We start from the raw sequence: 26,966 nt of genomic DNA, 5'->3' as shown, positions 1-26,966 counted from the left end.
TGAGTCCTGCTTCAAGTGGATGGATCTCCATGGGCTGAACAGGCCCAACCCTCCAGCAGGGCAGCTGAGATAACCCAGCCCTGCGTCAGCCCCGGCTGTGGGGATCTGCATGTCCTAGATGCCACCGGTGACAAGGACACTGCTTCCAACAGAGGGGCAGCCTGCTGAGCTGGGCAGCAGGGGAGGCATCTCCTGCCTGAAGCAAAACTGAGATGCTCTGCAAGGCTCTTCACTTCGGGGCAGCCTGGAGAATGTGCAGCTGTCCTTGAACCAGCAACAGCTCTGAGGAGCCAGGGAGGTATTTAGCTGAGCACTGCAGGAAAGAGCCCTCTGCCAAAATGTCTGTATGCAGCTGCTGGACACCTGAGTGACCTTCAGTCACAGCAGCTGTGAGGAGAGACACTACACTGCTTGGGGCCGGGAGAGGTCTGAGGACACGGCTCGGGCCAAGCAGGAGACATCGTGTCATCTTGGAGGCATTGTGTCATCTTGGCTGTGGAACAGTTCACATGTAAGTGTTCCCTTCATGTTACCCTACAGCTCCTCAAAGCCAACGGCAGAGCTTCCCAGACACATTGCTCCTCTGATGCCTCTCACTCCAGCGATAATTTTTCAGCATTTTTTTTGTTCCCGAAAGGCAAACCTGATGCCTGGCAGTGTAGCCATGCAGGACAACACAGACTCAGGGCTCTGTCAGCGACAAACTGGGCATGCACCCACCTGGAGGAGCCCCCTCTTGACTCTTCAGCTCCCAGACCGCAGAGGGCATTGGTGAGCTGACTGCCACACAACTGAAGGAGTCGTGGTCGCTGCTAGGTGCAGGTAACGCCAACGGGCTTCTACAACGCTGATTGGCAAGCAGCTTCTCATTGCAGATAATTCCCTGCCAGCACATCCCGAACACATAGGTGATTGCTCTTAAATTGATGGCTCGAAGCACAATAACAGCCTTTTTATTTAGTTCCTGCTTGATAGGCAGCGAATGTAGAGTTGCCAGAAAAAAATAAAAGAAAAAAAAAAAGGAGAAAAAAAAATGCTGCAGAATTTGCCGTCTGCTGTGCCTCTGCGAGGCTGTGATTCCTGGGCTGGGGGGCTCAGCAAGACTCCCAGTGCAGCCCAAGGACAGATCAGCACTGCAGGGTGCTTGGGGCTTGTGATGTTTTCGGCAGTGCTTGTGGCAGTGGGCATCACCCTGCAGCCGTGGCCCGGTGGGGCTGTGCTCTTCCCACAGCAGAAGGAGAAGTGGGAAGAGAGTGTGTGGCACTGGGCTGCCGAAATGGGTGGCAGAATCAGCACAGGGGTGCCCAGGAAGCAAAGCCAAGCTCTTGGAGCAGACGTTGGAGCACTTTGTATGAGGCGTCCTCACAACCCACTGCACACACTCCTCGCAGAAACCCCCAGCCAAAAGGCCTGCGGCTGAGCCCCGGCTGCCTGGAGCTGGCTGAGAAGTGGGGTGCGAATGGTAGTGGTAGGGAGTGGTGGTGATTTTAGTTTTCCTTTCAAATTTTTCTTTCAAAATGCCAGCTCTCTGGCAAATCTTGATGTGATCCCACAGAGACCAGCACCCATGTTTTCAGGCAGCTGAAGGCGGGCCAGTGCTGCCAGGTGGTGTGTTTCCTTCCATGGCCCGGCTCCTGAGGCCCAGCCCACAGCGGCATCCATTTTGCTTTCTTCATGTGCTCACAGGTGCACAGGGTCCCAGAAGTGAGGAGGGTGTCTCATTTGCAGGACAGTCTGCATGCATGGCGGAAAAAATACCAATAGGGACTTTTCCATAACTCGTATGACCACAAACTTCTGTTTAACATTAGCTTCACATGTGGTTTGTGTGCTGAACACATTTACATTAGCTATAATAGGGGCCTTCCTACTGCGTGGACACAGCATGGGGGGAAAAAACACTGAAAATCCCCATGCACATGTGCCTTTTTTAATCAAAGGGATAAAAGGGTATCTAAGCTCACTTTGAAATGCAGCTGGTAAGTGAAATGCCTCTCCATCACGTGGAGCTGACAGTGCATTGCTTCCCTTTTGGGCTGTATAGGAGGGGCTGAAGAGGGTCTCGGCCTTTCAGTGACAGGATTTGGGCTGCGCTTCCTGCTCCCGAGCTCTCTAGGCCACGGGAAGCTCCAGCCAGACTTTTCGGATATAAATAAGTCTTCATAACCTCTGCGCCGTTCCTGCTGGCAAGGAAACATCCCGTGGTCTCTCTCAAACAGCTTCTTGTCAGGGCCAGATTCATCCCTGAGGGAGCCGTGCAGTTAAATCATCTGAGCTGGCTGAGAAACTGTAGTGCTTCTGCCTGTCCTGAGACTTGCAGGGCTCTTACCAGCATCCTACTCCTCTGCCTCAGCCCCACACAGCCCGGGGAGGAGGGAAGATATCTCATGGGCTGCAGGAATAGGCCCACTTGTACCTCGCCTGAGGTCACTGTGACATTGTGAGCATCCAGACACACAATCATCTCCTGCCCCTTGTTACCGCCATGCTCTGAGGAGACATTTCTTCTCCCTCCAGCCAGCAGGCCTGCAGCCTTTGCTGCTGTGGGGCTACCAGGTAGTGGTAATGAATAATTGTCTTATTTATTTATTTATTTATTTATTTATTTTTCCTGAGTTGTGCAGGAGCTCTAACAAAGCAGCACAGCACAGGTTTCTGTGGAGCCATTCATCATTCATAGCTGGGCTCACAGAACACTTCGCAGCCGATTACAAGGTCCCACACACAGGGAATGATGTGCTGCCTACCCAAAGTCACACTTCAAGCTGGCTTCTGGGCACACCCAGAGGATGCTGAGGGCTCGGGGAATGAATGGAGCATGCAGCATCCTACCTGCGCCCCCCCACCTCCCTCTGACCCCAAAGATGGCTCTCGCTGAGGCACTGAGGGGATGTTTGCTGGCTCCCTGAATGTGGTTATTGGCACATGCAGTAAAAAGTTGGCTCCAAATACCCCATTCCAGCTTTTCTTCTGAAATGACCTGTAGCTAAGAGATGTACTGGTTCTCTAGCACGTACCCTACAGGTAGCTACTCACACAGAGCAGCAGCAAAGCCACGGCCCAGTCAGCCTGGGCAGCTTTAAGCTGCTTCCTGTGGTCTGAATGGTGCAGAGCAGCCAGAGGATCCCCATGACCGGGCCTGTTTTAAGCAGGGCCTTACAGTAAATAGCCTGAAATCCAGACTAACACCCACTGCTGTGCTCAAGTCTCAAGGCATCCTTCCACAATGCCGTCTATGCTCTGGGTTCGTGAACACCCTCCTGACACTGCTGAGGAGTGAGGCAGCATCCAGGCCGAGGCAATGCCCCAATTCAGATGTCTTGGCCTCATGTACTCTGCAAGAGCTCTCAAGAGCTTTTTACATCCCTTTTGAGCTGGTATTCTTGGCACTGGCTCTTAGAGCTATTTCTGAAAGGATGCTACAAAAGCTGGTGTTTCTAGTTTTGTCGCCCCAGGAAGCCTCTGGGGAGAGGCGCACCCTGCGCGGGGCTCAGCACACTGCTCGCACCACTTCGGTCATGCTGGAGCCTGGGGCTGCTTGTCAGCAAGCAACCCAAAAGTCCTGCCTATGAAGCCCATCTCCTTTGCTCTTTAAGTTGGGTTTGGGACAGACGGGATTTAGCCTGCAGTCTTCCAGCTGAGGCCTTTTAGGGACAGGGGAAACACTATTGATCCTGTTACCTCTCATCTCGTGTCAGCACTATCGTGCTATTTTCTAACATCGAGTCATTTCAAGTCTCCATAATGACACAAACACATCAATTAAAAATTAAAACCTATAACAACTCTCCCACAAACAGTACTGACTGTACCATACTTATTGTACCCTGGGAGGGGAATGAGAAAATAGCAGAAGACAGAATAATTTATAGCGATAAAATGGGTTACATTTTCATAAAAATTTTATTTTACTTTTTTTTTTTTTTTAAATAATTCAATGCACTGGCAGTATAATTAATCCCTCTATGAGAGACACAAATGTACCAGTTCAACCAATATTATTTGTACAGAGACATTGTGTTTAAAAACAACAAAAGTACATTTAAAATGTTTGTACATAAAGTATTACTGTTATTTCCTTTTTTTTTTCTGAAGAAGGAACAAATGTAAACAAAATGCATAATTGTGCAACACGTTGGAAATACAAAGCAAAACAGGCAAGATACAATTTAATACATATAAAGCAAAAGAAATCAAATTTTTGTAACTATACAACATTTCAGTAATTGCTTGACATTTTAACAGTTACCTTGGTCTGTACAAAACATCTTAACTTATGCTTAAAACTTTACAAGAATAACATGCTTGTTCAGAACAAAGACACCTTGTGGAATCGCGATGATTATTGATATGGTATTTGCACACATGAGAAAAAAAAGAAGGCTACTTCAATAGTAAATAAAAAGTAAGAATGTAAGGTAAAGGGCCATCTAGTAAACTGTAATCTAATTCCAATAGCTAATTAAGTTGCACTGCAATGCAGAAATTAAATCTGACTTTTGCTGGAAGACCATAAGGTCATCATGTTGCTCTGTTTCCAGGAACCAGATGAAAGCATATATAAATTTTCCTGATATTTTGGTTAGTTATACATGCGCACATACACACACAAAAGAAAAATAAAATAAAGGAAAAAAATAGCATTTGCCACGATAGCTGATAATGGTAGGCAAGTAGACGCGCTTACTACACTGCTCCCAAGATGGCTTGGTTAAAAAAAAAACAACTAGAAAGAGCAAACATCCACTGAGTTAGCCAGGGTTACTTTTCCTGAATCTTACTCATAGTTTGCCTTTTTAATTTTTTTTTCTTTTTTCTTTTTTCTTTTTTTCCTTTTTTTTTTTTTTTTTTTTTTTTTTTTCAGAAGACAGGAAACAAATAGAATTGGGCCATTTAAAAATACTGGGAGTGCTACAGCCAAAGATCAAACACAAACCAAAGGAGAGCTCAAAGCCAAAGCAAAAAAATAACCAGCTCTTTTGACTCGTTTTCACACTTTGTGATTTGCCCTAGGCCTCTGAATGTGGGTTTTAAAGAAACAGCATTTTAGATTCAGTAGAAGATATGCAATCCAGAGATGTCAAATATACAGACAGGAATAAATAATACTATAGTTTATGGAATTACATGGACTGTCAGCTTGGATAAAATGTACATAATTTTAAGTGTCCTCAGATGATATGTATGGCTAAAATTAAACTCCCGATTGCATCCACCTGACGTATTCAGAGCCCAATTCTACAATCTGGGGGCTGAGCACTTATTTACACAGTTACTCCTGTGGATTTCAGTGGAGCAACCTGTTGATTAAGATGCTCAAGGGAAGAATGGTAGAATTGGACGTGGATAAATATTTGCCAAGACTTTTAAATGTACAAAACCCATTTGGCTTAGAAAAGACACTTTAACCTGCTGCAATGTCTTTGAACTAAAGTAACAGATTTCATCTCTAGACTGAGAGCATTTATGACACATTTGAATTTATTTGCTATTTTTCTACGCAAGCTAATGCTGATGCCAGTAAATATTTAAACTCAGAGGTAATGAAATTGCAACATGCCTTTTAGTTAAAAACAAAACATAGGCAAACTTAGATGGCAGGCAGAAATTACCCTCCAATTCTTTTAGCAAGGATTATCTGGTGCTCAATCAGAACAGTTCAATATACACTCGGCTTCAGTATGTATTTATAAAGCTGCATTAGAGCATATAGCACAGTATGAAAAGGAAGAGGACTAGTTTTTCAGCTGGTGTAAATCAGCACTGACATCTATGGAGCTACTTAGAGGCACATCAGCTGAAGCTTTGGCCCACAGTCATCAGAAACATCCAACTATCATTCACTCCATATGTAAAAACCTCAGCAGTGGAAGTGCAGAGTGAAAGTGTAATCGACATCAGATAAAAAGCTACCCGTTAGTCTCGTTTCTGACAATGCTTTTCCAGACTGTGTGGTCTAAAGCAGTTTTATGATGTGCTCCATACTGCATAGCTTTGCAAAGTACAATATTTCCTCGCAGGCAAGGATTATGGTACATTAATCATTTCATTGGCATGATCAGTAAAAAAAGGCATGATGATAAAAGCTTTGGGAGTTTATCTGCATAGAGACATATTGGCAGAAATTAGTCTGGGGTTAAAGGGTTTGCTCCTCAGCGTGTGGATTCCTCATATTGGATTAACTCCACCGAAGCCAGTACTCCTACACCAGTTTACACCAGTTGAGGAACTTGTACTCTGCCTCTGCCATAAATAAAGTATGTCTGTTGTTCTCCACTACACAGTTTGTTCATAAATTCAAGGGTAAATGCCTCCTGCCAGCGGGTCAAAGCTTCTTCGGGTTCGTAACTCCACATTACTTGTCACTGAAGTCAGTGGTGGTTTCCCTGAGCAAGGGCTGAGCCAACATATGGTCTGGGCGAAGAGCAACTCCGCTGGCAGTTATTCCAGCACTAGTCAGGAGAACTTTAATTTCAGTGGGGTGAGAGCTCAGCCAGAACAAAACTGGGTGTAATTCCATTGAACTAATTGGGTTAATGCAATTGATGTTCTGGCCCAATAAGCTTAACTCTGATAATGCTTTGCCACTTTTATTAGCCAGCTTCTCCTTCGATTAACAGGGCTCGGCAAGCTCAATAAGACTTGTATAATTGCTATATAACAGCAGAATTTGGTCCAATGAATTCCACAAACTGAGCCAAGTTCTTTTACATTTCCTTAGCTCCAAGTTTGGTCCCTTTTAGTTACTGGTATCCTTTAAAACAATGACTTTCCCTTTGGAATCTGTCTTTCCTTCTAACCCAGAGAAGGAAATAACTGAGTAGAAATTAGGGCTATCTCTACTTGATGGATTTCAATGGAATTACAACAGGGTGATACTCACACAACTGTGAGTGAACTCATATCCAGCACAGAGCTTGCATAGAGGGGAACTCGGTGAAAATCAAAGAAGAAAACAAGTCTCAAACAGCTGCATCATCTGCTCACATGGCTTAGACCACTGGCATCAGCAGGACTCAGAGTCCTGTAAGCACAAGTGGTCCTGCAGACACTATGACTGCAATTGCAATTCAGCACACGGTGCCTTTGTTTTTCTGATGCTGCTGCATGCATCGCTTCTGTTGACTTGCTTGACGTTTCTGCACACAGAGCAGGTGAAAGTGAGCGTTCAAATCCAAGTCCTGTCTACAGCCACAGAAGACCAAACCTAAAAGCAAGGCAGAGCCACAGCTCTGTGGTACCCAGGCGGTGGAGCTGGGCTCTCTCGGTCCTCCTGGGCACAGCGGTGGTCCCCTGCTGTGCCTCCTGCACACCAGTGCTGCGGGCAGGGCTGGTGGGGATCCCTCTGCGCAGATCTGTCGTCCAACACCCTGAGCAGCCGCACTGCCCCGCAGCCTGCGGTAGGCAAGGGCTCTTCTGCAGCTTCTCTCCAAACACTGAGCGTGCACATCACTGCTTGAGCTGACTGCGGGGTCTTGGCCTTCGTCCTTGGTGAAGTTGTATGGGAAAAACGGTTTAACTCTCTGGTGACTTCAGGGCAGTGACAAGCATAAGCTCTCTGTGACATGTGGTGGCACCCTGAGGCAGAGTAAGGAATTGGATGGGGCAGTGCCATATTCAGACTCTGTATGATACCGTGGCATAAGTGTTATTTTGCAGGACACATCAACAGTAATGAATCCCCTTTTCACCTGAGCACACACAGGTTAAACTCTTAGTGCCAGCCCACGCAAACCTGCCCCAGTTTCTTTAAACCACTCTTCACACCTTCACTATTACCTAACATGATTACAGTGTCAAGGAGCTGCCTGAGATGTTGATACCTACCCTGTGACTCTGAGCACAGCTTATCTTTATAGTGTTTCCATTGAAGCACCTATGGACACGGCCAAGTTTGATTCTCATCTGACACCAGCTTTATGCAGTAACTCATCTGCATCTGAATTTGCTCTCACTTCTATCTGCAGAGCCACGGGATCCCGCCAGCTGTACGCGAGACCTGAACTCAGTCTCTTCTGACTTCAACAGCTACCACCATGGGTTCAAGCTGGTGTAAGATGATCAGAATCACTGATCGTGAAAGACAACGGAAATAGACAAAATATCTCGGAAACAGAACAGCTAAAGTAAAGCTACCAAGAGGCAGGCGGGAACACAACACTGTAGAGAGGGCGGCTACTCTGTAAGTCAGGCAGAAACACTTCGTGTTCAGGAGCAAGGAAGTTTCAATAGTAAAAAGGAGCATAACTGAGCTTTTAGCCTATACATATAGGCTACAAAATATCAAGTGATATCTCTAAAATATGTCACTGCATCTAGTGAAATATATATATAAGTACATATACATATTTCTCTCTCTATGTATGTCTATATCATTAGACAATACAGAATGCCTGTCTGCATTGCAGTGCCCCATGGTCTGGCTATGTCACGGAAGTACAGAAGTATTAGAAATAGACAAATTGAGCCCTCCCAACATTAACAAGACTTGTTTGTGTTGCACCTGTAAAACAGTACGTAAAGCTGGAAGATGCCATAAGGACAGGGGACTGGTTTCTCACCTGCTTCCCCTCTGCCTCACACCCACTGCTCTCTGCTGGGGTCAGGGAGGTGCTGCGGGAGGCAGAGGCCCTTTGCACGGACACCTTGGACCCTGGGCCTGCCCACGTGTACAGCGTTTCCACACTTGGCTCAAAATGACAAATTAATTTTCTTTGGTGACCTGTGAAATATTTTTCCTTTCTTAAAAGTTCAAGTCGCTTGTCTATTGCAGATGAGTTAACCTTGTGAAAAACGATACGCTGACAGCACAGTCAGAAGTGACACTGACTTCAGGGAACTGTTGCTACTTTCTGTCATGCCTTCATTGCTTGCAAGGAGACAAAAGATGCAAATAGGACTACACACAAACCACAGAGGAACACATTAATAATCCTACCACCACTCAGCACTGGTAAGAGCATTTCCTCTTTAAGGCTACTGCATCATTTCTCCTGTGCTATGAAGTAATGATCACATACTTTTGTTGCAAATCCACATCCAAATCCACACATATGTGGGCAAACACATGTGAGTGTGCCTCAATACTGTGTGTAGTGGAGTTTCTCCTGAACTGAAAGCAAAGAAGCCTAGTAATATCTAAATCAGAATCATTTACTGGCCCCATTTCTTTCAGTATTTTAAACTGCACTCCCAAAATTAGTCATTGGATTTAGACAGCATTAAATACTGATAAAAATGCAATGAAAATATTTCTTCCAAAGTACCTAAAAACTTGTCAGAGGGTCTAAACTATTATAATGGAAGAACATCATAAAATCTGTGGAATTCAAAATGCATAGAAAATAAGGTCCAGATTCAATTTTCTCAGATTTTGTTTCTTTAGGAGGAACAAGATCTTGACCTTTATTCTTCAAAAAAATGCACACCACTGAAATCAACAGACCTGCCCTATCTTTCAAAGGAGGTCATCATGACACAGTATATTAATGGAAGCTATTTAAATAATTAAAAGTCTGAAGACCATATAAGAAAAATTGAAGTGAAGCTATAAGAAGCAAGCTAGGAAAGTTACCACCAACAATATCATCAAAAAAGCTGTAAGCTAAACCAGAATGGCAATAAAATAAAATAAAATAGCACAAATATTAGGCCAAACCTAGCTATCCAAACTCAGCGTGAGCTGTTTACATTGTTAGTTTGCTAGAATGGGAAGTGTGCTTTGTCCTTCCAAAGGAGCCAATGGAGCACAGCTGCAACCAGTGACCAACATGACATGGTCAAGGGGAGCACAGCCCATATGGGATGCAACATCTCAGGCTTTCCCTTTGAGCCCTGCTCTCATGGACAAAGGTTTCTCAACGTGCATCTCAGGGCTACACATAGTCACTGCAGTCAACGCAGGACATTCTGCCTGCACGTTGTCAAATACTTCACTTAAGACCTGCTACGGCTCTTGACATGGAGGTTAAGTGCTATGTAAATGCCTCACTCCAGCACTTAGGACTTTGCTGCCCTCACATCTTGTAGTGATAGAGCTCCCAAATGCTTGCATGTAGCCCTTTGCTTGCATGCTCCCTTCACTGCTGAGCTATGGATATTGCTCCAAACCTCCTGAAGCATGGGACACAAATGACAGCCTTGTCAGCTCTGGCAATGTTTTATGAAGCTTGGTGTCCTTCTTAAAGCCCAGCTGCAGACCGAGAGATTACATCAGAGTCTCAGCCTCTCACTATTAAAACCAAATATGTCATTTCTGGCCCTCAGCATGCTTGAAAAATGCCTGAAAACATGTCTTGAAATCAGCTTCAAAGCTCATTATCTGTAAGGCAATGAAGGAACCAAAAAAAATTATTAAAAAAAAAAAAAAAAGAAGCCATGATTTGGAGCCAATCTTGTAATTTTTGGTGCTTGGTTCATGACTTTGAATGCCTGAAGTGGGCAGTGTTAAGAGCAGACAGCAAATGCCCAAGCAAACACATGCTGCTTCCCCGTGGATCGAAACAAACAAACAATCTCGTTTGATTAACTCTGCTGGAAATAATACTTTAAAGGGTAAAATGATTCCACAAAGATGACATGTTAGCATTTGAAATGAGATGAATGCAGTGCCTGTAAAAGTGCAATAATCCTTAATAACTAACCCAAAAGAAGCATCATCCCCAGGGATAAGAAGGTAATTCACTCTCCATATTTAATTTGTTTCTAAGCTGCTTTTGAAACAAGATTGCTAAACAGTAAGTTGGCTTGGGATCTAGGCCTGACTGCTGGACTTACTGTAATCATGCCATTGACTCAGCATACATTTCAAACTAAGTCACAGGATGCAAAATCAGGTGGGCTAATTCCTTAAGCTGTTTAAGCAAAAGATTGTGAATACGAGGTAAATTTGGAGATAAGAGTCTGTTTACGGCAAGCAACAGGCGGAAGATAAGATGCTGTCTTCACTGAGTGACTGCAACTCATTCTTTGAACAGTCTTGTGACTACAGATCGCGTTTCAAGCCATATCTACTTTTCATAAATTCATGGCAATCTAGGGTTTCAGTCTGCATTAAAGGAAACAGTGATGACAGCACACTTAATTAGACTGAATAGTTACCGAATCTCATCAGCAAGATCTTGCAAAGGGAATGGAAAACTCTGGCTTGTGACAAAACCACCCCAGCACTACTTCGTCTCAAGTACTCGCTCTGGTCAAAAATAATTCTGGAAGTGTTTTGTTTTGGTTTTCAAACATTTTGTTTTTAAAAAACAAAACAAAACACCCTTCTACATTTCTTATTTGTTCTTGTGGTCTTATTTATTAGCTACTGGGACCAGAACGAGCATGACAAACGCTGCTGGATTCACGTTTCAGCCATGTCACCAAAACCCTCCAAGAAGAGATAAGGGGGTATCAACCACTTCAGCAACAGGAATGTGCAGATAGTACAGGATGTGCATGTTCTGCAAATGGCTTTTGCAGACAACCCTAAACTGTATGATTCCTCTTATGACACACCTTGACTACAGTTACAATACAGTCTTCTGGAACAAAATATCAGCAATTATTGATTTTTAAGAAAAGGTAACTTACAGGGAAATAATATACAACAGCTACAGTAATGTTGGTCTTAAATATGCACTGGGCAGAGTCCTTAAACTGCTCTTATTGCAAATATCCAAGGCCTGCTCTAAAAATCATAACAGTCTGAACCTTTTAAATGCAAATTTGTCCTATTTATCTGGTCACAACCCAGTGAGTAGAATCCAATAACTCACCAGATTAAAGGATATACAGGATTATATAGCAGAAGGTAATTGCAATTAACTAATATCTGGATGGCATTTAATACACACATTGTATTATTTCAATGAGATGAGACAGAATAATATTTACATTGCTATGAGCATTTTCTGTTTATAGAAGTGGAATTTACAGTTCAGTAAGGTATGCAGGCATTACATCAAGAATGAGATGAGACCATTTAAAGTCTTGTGAATTATTGATATAAATTCATTTTGTTTTGTTTCATGCACCAGCGCTTCTTGCAGTGGCACCAGAAGAGCAGTGCAGTTTATAACAAGGAAAAAAAAAAGAAGAGGAAAGAGCAAATGTGAAATGGTGTAATTTATTCACAATTGCTTTGAAATTCTATCTGAATTGTCTCATTATTATTCACACATTAAAGGAATGGTCCAAAACATGACAGCATGGGTAAATAGATGCAGAGCTTAGAAAATAGGTAATTTGACTGAAGTATTCCTGGCCATTATTAAACAAATGTTATATTGCTTTTGGATAAATCTGTTGATTTTATTTAATTTGTCATTGTTTTCATGATAGCAAGGTAATACTATTTGTTTCTAATGCTCCGAAATGAACAAAACAGGTGTAAATTGATGCCACACGGAATTATAACGTTTCAACAGTAGCTGGTTAGTTAAACTTCTAGAGAATTTCATGAAGAATCTGCATACACTTATTAATGGATTTTTACATACAATATCAATGCTTAGAGTGTAGCATTCCTGTTAAAATCTGCTTTCACTGAGTCACTATGCAAGAAGAGATTGTTCTATGAAGAAAAATCTTGGATGAGTATTTGTTTGAGATTAAACAGCAAAACTGAAAGAAAAATCACAGATTTAGTATAGGAATGGTAGATGAGACTATGAAAGCTAATATTTTGAAATTGCCTAAAAACTGCAATAAATTGTGCTGCCTACTGAAATTATTAAGCCAACAATAAACAGGTAGAATGGAATATCAAAACCTCATTGCATAGTGTGTCATCTTTCTTTAATGAGGCATTCCTTCAACCTTTTACCTCTTAACACCTTTGGTGATCTTACATTATGTAGCTGTAAGATATTCAATGTTCTCTTTTAGAGATTAAGCCTATAGGAAGTATGAAATCTTAGCAACATACTGTGTAAGGTAATGATGCCAGAATTAAGTGGCGAAAAGCTTGGTTCAGGTTCAGAAGATGATTGTGAGTGAATAGCTATAACTTCTACTAATTTATTTCAGAAGGGGCTTTTCATATATACCCTCAAATAGTTAAGACTGTTTGTACTATTTCTCAGGAATCCATATCTTCTCAAAGTGCTTTTTTGTTTTCACTTGAAGGTAGCATGGACTTAAAACAATACTGCAGGGAATGTACCGTTCCATAAAGCACATAAGGATGGCAGGATCCAGGAGACACAAGGCATAGAAAATTGTCGAAAATGATTAGATGGTACAACACATACTGCTCTTGAGTCATAAGTTCCATTTATGGTGACTTCTACTTCCAATAGATAGGATATTAAAAAAGGCAATAAAAATGAAGTTACATGAATAAACTTCCAGAAATGAGTGGAGTTCCACCAGTGATCGTCTGTGCGCTGGTAGAGGTAGAAGAATGGGGATGTTATGAGCAGGGCAGCAGTCACTACAACAAATGAGCCTCAATGCGGAGCCAGTGGAGTCCTTGGCGAACGTAACGAACCAGATTGGTCATACTGCTGTGTTGCGTTAAGGGTCCCATCACTGAGTCCAGGTCTACAAAGAATTCTGCAATACACAGGAAACAGAAGTTATTGTGTTGGGCAGCAGTACAGAAATACACGTATTGCCAAGATTTCACGTGCAGTAGCAAATAACAACCAACAATCCGAACCACCGGTGCCTGAGACCTCGCTTTCTCACCCTATTGAACACCCAGCGTGCGGCACGTGGCCAGCTGACACCGTGTAGGCTGCGGGTCTGCAGAGCAGGTGCCAGGTACAAAAATATTATCAATACTTTCTTCAACAAGCGAGCGCTGCTTTGAGGTCTTCAATCCAAGTATTGACAGCCTGACCCTGGTCAGAGTGGGAGCTACAGCAGTATCACAGCACAAAGTGATTTGGCTGGAGGCAAGCATATAATGAAAGCTTAGGGGCATCACCACTGCGTTCAGATGCTGCAGATAGCAGTTACTTTTCATCTTCTTTCCTCTGTCTTTCATTCCCCTCCTCCAGTGCGAAATCAATAAATTTAGGGGAGGAATAACATGCTGTCCTGCCTGCATTCTAGTGATCTCAGTCTGGGCTCAAATAAATAATAAATACTTTAAACACTGAAAATTCACCTTAAAGCCTAATTTCAGTTTACCAATCTGAAAACACTTCTCAAAAAAGCTCTCGAGTGATGAAGAGCCGATAGTTTTCTCCTGTAGAGAAAAAGCGCTGTTATCTTTGGAAGCTTAAAAAATATATCTCATTTTGTAAAGTCAGCTGAGAGCATGACATTATAAATGGTGAACAACACTCTAGGTGATCCACCATAAACCAGCAGATGGGTTGGCTTTGGGAAGTCTGCCGTTTAGCCTGCCTTACAGATACAGGTTTTGTGACAAACTCCATCTCTTCTCCCTCACATTCAGAGCCTTACTGACACGGGGAAATCCACCCAGAGGTACGTGGCAGGATGTATGCGCCGTCCTTTTCAAACCAGATCAGTCTGGCGGGTCACAGTTCTGCTGCTCTCCCTCTTGGTATGCTTTTTTATTTTAATGGCACATCTTTTGTCAGGCTGACAAGAAAGGCTTCTGTCTCCTGCTCAGAGCCAGCTGGACAGGAGTCAAGTCCAAACTGGGAGCATGCAGGCACACTTAGAGGAGCACAAAACCTAAGCTGACAGCCGTGCACAAGGGGAGGCTTCACAGCTCCTATAATGTGGAAGAGCTCCTGTATCTGCATAGGCATGACCTAAGAAACATCTATGACAGCAGTGAGACCCAGAGGTAAAGGCTTTTAGACGTTACAATGATGGGGCCACATTTTTCTCCCAACCTCTGTTAGCTCATCAGGGACGCGTCCTTGGGCAAGACACCCCCTGTGATTCAGAAGACAACAGAAACAATGAGAGTTGACCACAAAAAAAGAATGTGACTAGATCTGTTTTTTTGATAGAAAATTTGGTTTTCACTTAAATACTTTCCTTTTTCTTCTCGTTCTTCCTTTTTATTTTATTTTATTTGGGTGGGGGTGAGTGGGGAATAGAAGATGGGACCATTTTGTTCCCAGGGATTTTTTAATTTTTATTTTTTTTTTACGATGAACTGACTGCCCAAACCCCTAAAATAGAAATCAGGAGACCTTTAGAGGTAGCCATGAGATAAAGGCGAGTCCTGTCCCAGCCAGCAAGATACTGGTGTTTTGAATGATGTGAGAGATGCGGGCAAAAACTGCTAAATATCATTACAGGTAGATTTCATGAAACTCTAACATTTCTCATGTACTAATGTCTTAAATATAACCTTCTCTAAATGAAATCCATCATGTGATATAATGCAGGCTATCACAGCAATTCTTATACATGTATTTTTCTTACACCATGCATTTTTGAATTGCAGTTTAATTGTGTTTAAGTATGCAACTTTAAATCTAGTATTTAATTAGAAATGAGGTATCTTTTCAGACAAAACGTAAAGGCGACACACTATAGCATGTATGAAACCCTGATCTCTCTCCAATGGATTATAACACTTAAATGAAATTTGAAGTAACATGAGCTTTCCATTCATTGTAACAAGGCTGCAGTTTGTGAAACAAGATATGAAGGAACAGGGCACAACCCTAGATATCTTGCTCGTGTGAGAAACTCTTATTTATGCAGCCAGTCCCACTAAAGTCAAGGGGACTGCTCATCTGAATAAAGATTACTCCTATATGGCTTTGCAGAATTAGGCTTATCTGATTGTAAATCAAAAGGAGAACAAAGAAGTGCACAGGGGGAAAGAGGCAGAAAGAGTCAGCAGGTTTTTTCTCATCCAGCTCTAGGACTGATAACAGCAGTGGCTGGGTACATTTTCTGTCTGCTGGCTGAATGCCTGAGCTATTTTGATTCAATACCAAGCAGAACATTTAACAACTCCACAACACACAGGGCTAATTACAAGATTATCACCATCTTTCTCCTATCAGAGCATCCTTCTGCATTCCCACTGTAATATTCTGCAGTACATTTGACAGGGAATCACTTTCACACTTTGTGAAAATGGATGCAACTATGGAAAAAATCCAAAACGCTACTAAATTAACCAATGCGAACAAAGGCAAGAAGCAGTGGGGAGGACTGGACAGAACTTCTATTATTGTTCCTCATCCAGGGATAGATCATTATGACCCACCATTCAGACATAAAACCCTATAAATCTCATGCTTGGTTTCTCTAAATCAGTGGAAATTTGCCACTGACATTAATGGGAGTAAGATCAAACTGCATGCAGCGAGCACATTTGTCAGGAAAAGTCAGCCATCTGAGATCTCAGTATAATTTAAGAGAATGAGCCAATTCACAATGAGAATATTTCCCGCTTAGGCTCTGTACCTCCAGTGTCAAAGAAAGCTTTGTCAACGATTTGTGTAAGCCCAACGCTGGAATCTGAATAATTACATTATCATGGGGCAGTTCACAGATGGCCAAAAATAGGCCATATTTGTCCTTTACTTACATCTCTGCAGCTCCACTACACTCGATACAACCCATGCACAAACTGCTTGGCAGAACTCCTTTGAAACGACTGGGGTAAAGACTTACATTTTGCTTTTAGGAATAAGGAAGCATATTTGCAATCCAACCACAGGAGAGCCAAGGCTGTGGTTTTCAGTGGACATGTCCTACCCAGACTCCCTGCATAAACATAACATCTAATGTTTGCTTTTCATCCTAACTAGCATTTGAATAGTCTTAAACTGGTTGACAGAGCAGTCTGAAAATAACCTTGGTTCTCTATGAGGACTTGAAACTGTGAACGAATGTGCAGACTCAAAAGCTCTCATCACTTGGGGCTCATGCTCACTAAATTATTTGCCAGCTGCTCTGATAACCCCACATTCAGCATGTTACACATCCCCCCTCTGTGCTTGACAAGACAAGATACGCCTTGGCTGCAGTGACCAGCAAGCAGATTTGGTCTGTTTGCTCAAGCTGTCGCAGTTGTGCTCTTAGATGTGGCGGTGCTGGGCCCAACCCTCAGTAACGCCTACAAGAATGGAAAGAAAGCCAAAGCAGATGAGCCAGGGGGAACAAGGAAGAAGCCATGCAAGGCACCTTTATTCTCCTTCGTCAGCTTGTCAGCCATGTCCCAGTGCTCGTAGCTCCGCAGGACGTTGTTGGTGATGTTGACGTGGCTGGCAGCCATGTGGTGGATGCGCTGAGGGATGGTGATGGTCCCTGCCGAGGAGGAGCCGGCGGTGCCCGCGCTGCTTCCAGCAGAGCTGACAGGGGACGGGCTCAGGGACATGGGTGACGGCGTTTCTGTGCTCCTGTGAGAGACAAAGGCGGAGTGAGACCCCCTTGCATGCAACCGCTTTGATGCCATCCTAAATGGACTTGAAAAATCAACTCCACACCCCAGCGAGGGGAGAATGCACAGTAGTATCTCCTGGTTATATGAGAGGGAAGAGCTTATAAACTGGGACTGATGGAAAATAAAAAGTGATTTAATTCTCTCTACAAACGAACCTGTTATTTAAAAACAACAACAACAAAAAATAACAAAAAACACACACACACAAAACCAAAAAACACATCTATCAAAAAAATAGAGCAATCTTTCAGAAAAAGAAGTATCTCATAGCTGTAACGATTTTTCTACCTGCTGCCAGAAGCTGCTATGGCAGTTAGAAAATACTCAATGTACAATATTGGCTTATTATCAAAGCATTTTGTGGAAACCACAATGACAGTTTGCTCCAAATACAGTCACCACAATAAGTAAAGTGCAAGTCTTAAAAGCACCCTGCAGAGCAGTATTAGGAGCTGAGGGTACTGCAGGATTATGAATATCTCCATAGGATTCTTTAAGACTGGCTATGGAGATTTGTTTCTAATTGCCTACAGTTCATCCACACAGCTTTATACAGAGCAGTGTTTTAAGTTACCTACTTAGTGCAGCACTAATGTTCTAATATAGATTTTCCTTTAATTCCACCACCAGCAATTAGGAATCACCTGCTGGCTGCAGGCAGCGTGGAGGTCAGCACAGCAAGCTCATGTTTGGAGCTGTGCGGCGCTGAGCGCTCACATACAGATGTTCTCTTTGAAAACTGGTTTCAGAGAACAAGATTAAGGGTTCCAAAAATCTCTTCTCTTACCCCCCTTTGGAAGCACTTACCTAAACAAATGCACTCGCTTTGCTGTGGAGCACACTTGAAATGCGGGGCCGAGATGCTCCCTGTGCTCTGCATGAAGCAAAGCCACCAGGACTCCCCTAGAGCAGTGGCCACCAATGCCTCACACTGTGACAGCATAAAGCTCTCTTAGAGTTGTTATGGGCCTGATCCAAAGCCCATAACAGTATGGAAAGGCTCCTCTTGGCTTTATGAACTGCTCTCGGTGGTCCTAAACGTGAAGCGTAGGCACAGACCTGCTGTGCTGACACCCTGCAGGTGCTGTAGGACAAACTCTGCCACCATGGTACAGCACTGGGCTAAAAGGCATTTATGGCGACAGCTTTTACTGCAGGTTTTCCAGCAGTGCCCTGCTATTCCTTATGCTCAACAACAGACTCGCCAAGATGTGATACGTCCTTTCTCCAGAGCTAGAGAACAAGTTAATTCAGCAGCCAGTAGCTTTTTACACAGCTTATGTGTTATAGCTTAAGCATGTCCTACGGCACAAACGTTTTATTTTTAAGTCTCAAAGCATCCTGGTTACTTGACACGCCGCAGCGTCTTTAATGCACAGAAGAGCTGAACTCTACTCGATTAGGTCTGGGAGCAGTTAAAAATCATAAGTATCTGAGGGGACCAGGAGTATTTTGTTAGAGGCACTTACAACAAGCTGACGCACTTCTGCCAAATAAAGCACATTGTTCATTGGATTTACCCCGTTGTGCACGGCCATTATTACTGTGGTGAGTCTATTAAATCTCTCTATTTTGTGCTTTCTGTCGCTAGAGGTGGGAAACATTTCTGTAATGAAACCAGGGAAAACTTGTTTCATTGCCAGCCTGGAACTCGGGCCAACTTCGTAGAGGTTCACAATCCTTTCAAACAAAAGTGGACAAAAATTCCAGCGAGCCAAGCTGAGATTTTGGATGGCGTGAGATCCTGAGCCAGACAACACTTCATGGCGATAGATAAGCTTTGATTTGTTCAAAAAAAGATTTAAGAATATCCTGCTGCCTCCCCTTCTTGAACCAGGCTGCTGCTCTGTCCCCAGCCACACCCTGACGGTGTTTGGTCTCTCTGTAGTGTGACTTCTCCTCCCACCTGGTACAAATTTGCAGGAGAATAAAAAGATACTGTAGAGCCAGTAGCCCTGAGGAAGGCAAAGCACGTGCTACCAGTGGCAGCATCAGGCCTACAGCAAGCCCTGATCCCACTAGGACACACCTGGCAGCTATATGGCAGCTCGGACTCACTTGGAGGGCAGAGGGGTCAGAAGGCCTGGATGTGGACGGAGGTCTTTGCGTGTAGGGTCACTGGTGTCTTAATAACACCACTACAACAAGACCTTGTCATATTAATTATTCTTCCCCTCTAAGTGCTTCTTTCTAGTAATAAAAGATGGGTATAGCCATTTCTAAAGGAACAAAGAGGTATGATGTTCCAGTGGTCTACTTTGGCACTAAAACTTGATGTAGACCCTTACTGTATTTCTATTGCAATACAAGGTTTCACTCACATTTAAAAGCCTCGATAAACTGGCTTAATAGAATGGAATAGTTCAGTTGGAAGGGACCTTCAAAGACCATCAAGTCCAACTGTCTGACCATTTCAGGGCTAACCAAAAGTTAAAACATGTTCTTGAGGGCATTATCCAAATGCCTCTTGAACGCTGACTGGCATGGGGGATCAACCACCTTGCTAGGAAGCCAGTTCTGGTTACCACCCTCATGGTAAAGACATTTTTCCTAGTGTCCTGTCTGAACTTCCCTTGGTGCAGCTTTGTGCTGTTCCTACACTTCCTATCACTGGCTACAAGGGAGAAAAAAATTATACCTTTTTCTCCACTTCTCCTCCTCAGGAGGTTGTAGAGAGATTTTTGGATGATTTAATTTAGGGCTTGCTTTTCCACTGTTAAAATACATTTTCAGTTTTTGTTTAAAGCATTTTTTTTTGCTTTAGTTTATATTACAATCTATACTTAATTCTACACACGCACACTAAAAAAATATTTTGAATTATGTAAGACAATATTTTTCTTCAAGAAAAATTTCACAAGTTTTGGTTTTGCATTGATTCAGAAAAAAGTCTGTATGAAAACTTCAATTCTTTGTGTGCTAAATTTCAACCCCTTCTACAGTTGTATTTCTTTGTTTCCATAGTTGGCTCCTCAGGAGTGCCTAACAGTCATTTCTTCTTATGAATCACCAGAAAGAGACCATTAACAATAATCATTTTCAGACTACTCAAATAAAGAAGGAAAGAAAGGTAAAGTCCTTCTCCTTTCTTTTATCGGTATGTATGACCAGGAGAAGGAGCAGGAAAAATGTGTGCCAGGTGGAAATGGATGTCACAAGATATAGGCAAGGTTGCAGCAGCAATGCACCTTCACTGAACAGCAGACCATAACTGCATTACTTTGGTTTCACATTTGAAGCAAGGATGTTTTAACATGAGTATAAAGCCTCTGATAATTGATTGACTAAGTGCCCTAACATTTTTACCACTATTATGCCTTCAGTTTTATTAATCAGCACTTACCATATATCAATGAAAAATTCATTGGTCTTTCATTACTGAACGAATCATTGAAAAATCATTGCAATGAAGGTTAACTTTACTTTGGCTTCCTGAAATGACATGGTACTTGCTAGCTAATTAACAGATATTTTTATGGCCTTCATTTGGCTGGAGAAGCAAACTGTCAAAGAATTCAGCACGGACCCACCACAGCTGATTTTAGACTTAAGGGAGCTTTGAACAAAGAAGGTGTGTTTCAGCTCTTCCTTTCCACCCACAGTGGATGGCTTACATGGGTTAATAATTTAGCCCAGAGGAAACTTATCCCCACAAGCCAAAGGCAGCTATATTGAACATTATCCATGAAGATCAATTTTGTTGCCCAGAAGAACATTTTCTACCTGCTGGATATTAGCAACATACCTGTAGCTCCCAAACCACATATCATGGCCTGGATTTTGCCTTTAGAGATACCAAAACATTTCCCCTTCCCTCCCCAGAAACACTTGTTCCCAGACAGAAATACATAGCAAAAAATACTCACTTTCCATTGCCGCCCCAAGGTGAGGGGGCCTGTGAGGCTTTTGAAGAGTTCTGCAAGTACAAAACCAAAAGGTAAATAAAGGAGATGTAAGATGAAGTACATGAATACTGATGACTAAAGGTTCAACACTCCCTGTTTTAGTAGGAAGAGCTGCAGTGCGTGTAGCAGAACAGCAGCACTGCACATCATTCTCATAATTAAACGGCTGGTGGGTGACTGGTAGGTTCCAACCAGCAGCATAAAAGTCACTTGATGAAAGAGGGGATACAGCAAAGCCTTGGTAAAATCAGACAGAGTTTACAAAGAATTGGTTTAATTACCACTTAAACTTATTCTACAAAGTCAGCTCTTCAGAGTGCAAATGACTCCTTATCTTTAGGGGGACCTGCAATTTTTAATCAGAAACAAAAGGAATTCTTGCAGATGCCTTACCAAAATGCAATTCTCCCAAGTTACAAGGGAAGGTGGCTTGGGATTCAGATAGAAATAAAACTTCTAAGTAAGGATCTGCTTGAATGCTCTTATTTTTATGTATTTTATTTGCACAAATGGACTTGCCTTACCTGCTTACTCTATCTGCCTTTCACATCTGTGTAGCACCTTGTACAACCCAGTACAAAGACTGCCCAGCAACAAGAAAGCACAGATTTTTTCCAGTCTTGCTCAGACTGGATAGTATCTTTTCTAGTTCCTGTAAGAAGCGGTAGGATCAGGGCTGAAGCTATCTGTGTGTGCTCTCTGAAAACAATCACTCTGAGCTCTCTTGCAAAGAAGTCAGCACACAGTAAAAATTCAATCAAATTTTACAAGTTCTCTGCAAGTAATACAAGTATTACTGTTATTATTACAAGACTCATTTGATTACTATAATCACGGCGTTGCACATGAGGCACAGAGATCCAGTGGAGCACAGAGCAGACAAGGGACATGCAGCTCACTCTGACAGTAAAATCCTATGCTCAACTTCTAAAACATAGCTGAATTTGCCAAACAGGATTGACCAAAGCAGAAAAAAACTGCCCAAACCATAACACTGGCCATGGTTATATGTTCCTGTACAGCATGCCACTGTGTTTTATGAAAGATGTGAGCATGAACTGGAACGTTCTGTACTACAGAGCACATGTACTGTGTATTTTTGCCACCCACTCATACATAAGAAAGAGGGAGATGCTAAACTCCCCTGGAAAGCCTTCAGAGATGAAGCAGCAGCTTTGAGATTAGTTTCTACTGTCTGGGGATTGTTCCCGACAGTGTCTGGAGAGAGTATCTCAAGACTAGATCTTGAGGGGAGGTAGTTATTTGACAACTAGAATGTTTGAAATATTTTTGCTGAGGACTAGTGACAACACATTTTCCAAAAACTTAAACATCTTCCTGAAATTCATAGATGGAATGAATAAAAGGATGTCACTTCTGCTGATTTTAAAAGGTTCGATTTCAATTTTAAACATTTATCTTTTTGGCTATATTATAACTCAAGTTCTCTCTAAATTTCAAAATTATTTTTTTATGATTAAAAGGTTATTTTCTGCTTTGAAATGTCAAAAATACCAATTTGAGACTTTTAATTGGAAATTAATCAGAACCAGTTCTGTTCCCAAATGTTTTCAATTTGGACAAAGTTCCTATGAGGAAAAGTATGAAAAACAATTATATAAAAATACTCCTCTTCAGCTTTGGTGTAAACAGTGGGTTGCTCTCCATAATTAAAATTGTGCAAAACTTTGAATAACAACTCTATTAAAATAGTTAATCCATTTAATTTGTATTACGGATTCTTGCCAATGAACAGAGAACATTGTGCAGCAATACAAAACTAATACATAGTTAACAGCTCCCATTCTTGTCTTTTTTCCTTGGATGTCTTCCCTACAAAAAGATCCTGAATCTGTATACGCTCAAACACTATTTCTAGCAAATGAGTTACAGTGGCCCATAGCATATGCACAGTAACATTAGCTGAAATACTCAGCTTCAACTGGAAAGTCCCATATCAGCTTTTTTGGTATGTCTACTTTATTACCTTTTTTTCCCCTCTTACTTTCATTTACATTAAAACAGATTCTCCATACAGATGCAGTCAAACAGTCTTATGCTGACAGTAATAATATGTTCTTCATTGCACATACAGTCTTTTCTTTGCACAGCCAGAGAAAGTAAAGGGGCTTTAAGGGAACAGAAAATCACCCCACTTTTTTTTTTTTTTTAAAGAAATCATTGCTTTCTGCAGTTAAAGTTTATCAAATGATTTATCTAATAATCATTTTTGTAAGAGACAGCCTATACCCATCCTGGATAAAATCTGAAGTGGAAGGAATGCACTTCATGAAAATGCTGAGGCTATAAATGTGTCTAGTTGAAATTTTATTGCGCAAATCCCTGGCTGAAAACTCACTGAAGACAACAGAACACCTAATGACTTCAGGACATCTTCAATTTAAGCAGAAGATGAGGAGAAATATTACTGAAGTTACAGACATACACACACACTGAGAATAATGGTGAAGTCAGGGCTGAATGGTGGTTCCTAGCATGAGATCATGCTGGACTTTTACAACAGAATAACCGTTTTATGACTATTTGCATGAAAATATTAAAACTGCAGTGGTACAATGTTTAGTGCATTGCAGTACTAATATGTCAAAACCTGGGCCAAATTCAAAGAGGCTGAAAAAAAAAAAAAAAAAAAAAAAAAGAAAGAAAGAGACCCATGGGCTGTCACAGCAGTACAATTACATAATTACAAAATAATATATAATAATCAAGTACAAGAATTAATGTATACTTCAAACAGCATTAGCTAGTAAAATATAAATATCAACACCTTGGAAAACTGCAGAAAGATTCTGTTCTCCCAAATTAGAGAAGGTGAGAACTTGTTCTTACACTGGATAAACAACATTTGACAAGGTAAAGGAAAACATCACTGAGTCATAACAGTCACTTGGTCCCCACTCTTTCAAGGCAGAGGAAAACTTTTAAGATTTACACAAGATTATCTGAAGTTCCTCAGAAATAAAAGGAGAGTGCTAAAGGCAGCTCATATTGAGCCGAAATTGCAAGGCAGCAAGTAGACTTACACTGGAGATAGCTGACGTCAGTTAAAGGAGAGTGAAAAATCTGTGAGTGTGCAATAAGATTCAGCTTATCTAGCTGAATTTAAATCTAAATTTAACTAAGTAAAGCCTAAATAATTGCTTTATTATGGTTCATTGGGGGTCAGTTCATAATCACTTGCACATTGAAATCTTGAAAGAATCATTTTCCTTTACAGAAACTTGTATAAACATTACATGGCGTTGAGAATAATGTTATTTTAGTAGAGTTGCTGAGCATGGTCTTTTGAATCAAGTGGCTAATCCAAAAATCCCCCAAATCACTTCTGTCCCCACTCCCTGGCCGCCATCCTGCCTGCATTTCCCAGGGGAGAGGTTAAATGTGGGACTTCTGAGCCATGCAGTTATACTTGTGAGAGCTCTCACTGCTGGTATGAATTTCATTTCACATCAATAAATTAAACAGAATAAAGATTACCTTAAAATATTCCATCAGAGATCTGGAGTACTTCATAGCATGGTCCTTCTTTAGTTTAAACATTCTCAAGTAGAGAAGCGATAAGCATCGGTAGCTGTGGTAATTAGGAAAGGATTATGTTAATTCCATTGCTTAATGAAACCTATGAACTGAAAAAAAAAAAGCTGACCTATATTTTGCAGTTTCTGTTCTAAGGTTAGATTTTGAAACATAAGCAAATGGAGAAAAATAAAAAAAAAATGGTCAAAAGCATTAAAATCCCATCTTGATAAGAGTATAAATTAGAAGAATAAATGTTTAGTCAGCTGCTGAAGAAATCCATTAGTTATCCTTTAATAGTTTAATGGAAAACAAGAATAATGATCTTCTGTAAGCTGCTTAAGTAATTCAGTACTTTTAAAGTCCTCCTTAAGATTTTAGCTGCTTCTCATTGTCGCAGTGGGACTTACCATAAAACTGCTAGTTTCTTGTCCCCTTCTGTAGCAGAAGAGCCTGTGAAATTCTTGAGTCTCATGGCATACCTTGTCAAAAAGGTAAAGTGAAAAGAAACGTGTAAGATGTTTCTGAGATTACTGGTGATACAATGAAAAAATAACAGCTACACATAGATAAACTTCTCCAACCACAATGGGTAATGATCACATTGTTCCATAACAGTACGTTGATACAAAATTCAACAGAAAGCACCATGTAAAATCTGGTGGGCTAAAGTAAATTGCCAACCCATTTTCAGGGCCAACAAGGTGACTTGTTCTTGAGCACGTTGGCTGTGTTACATGTAGCCATCTGGGCTGAGCCCTGCAAACAGTACTGATGAGCACTGGACAGAAGCATAAGATCTTGGCCCGATATGTATTGAAGAGTAGAGTAATGTGTAACAAGGTTTTACATGTAATACTTTGGCCTTGAGTAATACCTTCTTCATCCTTCTCATATATGCTTTTCCAAAGCTTTTAATATATTTTATATAGAAAGTGGTTTTAAATACAGGAAAGGTCATGTTTACAGCTTTTTAAGTTCTTAGGTCCATGACTTTGAGTCTTGTATACTTTGTCTCCCCTCTCTATTGAACTGATGCTGTCCAGCATTTGTATGTTCAAAGATTGAGTATTTCTACTTCTCACTCTCTCTTTCTTTTGTCTTTAACTGAGCACACTTCATGCCATGCATTTAGTCTCTTGAAAATCAATTCATCACATAAAATCATTGTTCTGAGGCCTAATGCAATTTCACAGGTACTTGTGTTAGAATAAGTAATAGGGTTCAGCGTTGCGTAAGAAAGTTTTAAGGTATCCAGGCAGTCTTGATGAGTTCTCATTTACAAGGAGGTAATGGAGTGCAGGCAAGCTGTGCTGCTCTCACGCTGCCTTCCTCCCACTACCCCCATCATCAGCCCCCAGCCTGCAGCTGGAGCACAGCACCTGATGTGCTTCCTCCGTGTCCTCTCTCACCTGCTCTTTGGTATTGTTATTTCAGTCATACTGAATGAGTCTGATCAAACACAACGATGTATTTCTCTTTGGGATTTTCAGTATTATGTTAGGGAGTTTAGCATTATCATTAACCCAAGCACCTTTGAATGTCATGTCTCTGATATGCCTGATCTCTTTGATGCTCCTCTTTCTTTGAGGGAAAAAAAATGGGCCTCCGACAGAGGGAGGAGTTACTGTTTCATAGCCCACAGTAAAAATATGTTAACATTAGGAGACATGCTAAGAAAGCTGCATGCTTCGCTTGTACATTCAGCACCCACTGTAGTCCACAAGAATTTTGTATTTGTCCACTGTGTGTCTCCACACCATAAATGGAGCTAGAAAAGGTCTACCCTAAAAAAAAGTCCAGATTTCTGCACAGTCAAAAGCCGTTCAAAAAGCAATTCAGAAATAGTTCAGGTGCTGATTCCATGCCAAGATCCATCTATCATGTAGCCCACGGTAGGACTGTGCTGATAAAGGAACTATCAGGAACCCCTTGATCTGGCTGAGGGCCAGTTGCTCCAAGGTGCAGCTGTGGATGGACTCATCTGACTCCATCCAGCACCAGCACTGCATGTGGAGAAAAGCTGCAAGGATCATCCCTATGTGAGCTACTCCTAGGGCTGCTGCTCTCTAAGTTAACTGGCACACGTTTTGCAGCTCTCGAATGAATGAAGATTTTCCATCCATCCACTTCTGAATAGACAGACTGCTGGACTGAGGAAGAAGATTTTCAACTGTGCTGTGTGGTTTTCTTAAAAA

General features: G+C 41.8%; 1 protein-coding gene across 6 annotated transcripts in view; it reads right to left on the bottom strand.

The window, feature by feature from the left end:
* Positions 1-3,880: 3,880 nt before the first annotated feature.
* Positions 3,881-26,966, bottom strand: part of AFF2 (ALF transcription elongation factor 2) — a 434,150-nt gene continuing 411,064 nt past the window's right edge. For all 6 annotated transcript variants that reach the window (XM_084535140.1, XM_084535139.1, XM_084535136.1 and 3 more), the window contains exons 17-21: positions 25,179-25,250; positions 24,730-24,823; positions 21,193-21,242; positions 17,068-17,282; positions 3,881-13,542 (exon numbers count right to left, since the gene is read on the bottom strand). In XM_084535140.1, coding sequence (XP_084391266.1) covers positions 13,421-13,542; positions 17,068-17,282; positions 21,193-21,242; positions 24,730-24,823; positions 25,179-25,250 — 553 coding nt within the window. In that variant the 3' untranslated portion in view covers positions 3,881-13,420. The remainder of the gene's footprint in view (positions 13,543-17,067; positions 17,283-21,192; positions 21,243-24,729; positions 24,824-25,178; positions 25,251-26,966) is intronic.

This window comes from Aythya ferina, assembly GCF_964211825.1.
Source record: "Aythya ferina genome assembly, chromosome: 13".
NCBI classification, from domain to species: domain Eukaryota; kingdom Metazoa; phylum Chordata; class Aves; order Anseriformes; family Anatidae; genus Aythya; species Aythya ferina.
The sequence above is the reverse complement of the archived record's forward strand: the minus strand, read 5'-3'. Positions and strand labels throughout refer to the sequence as shown.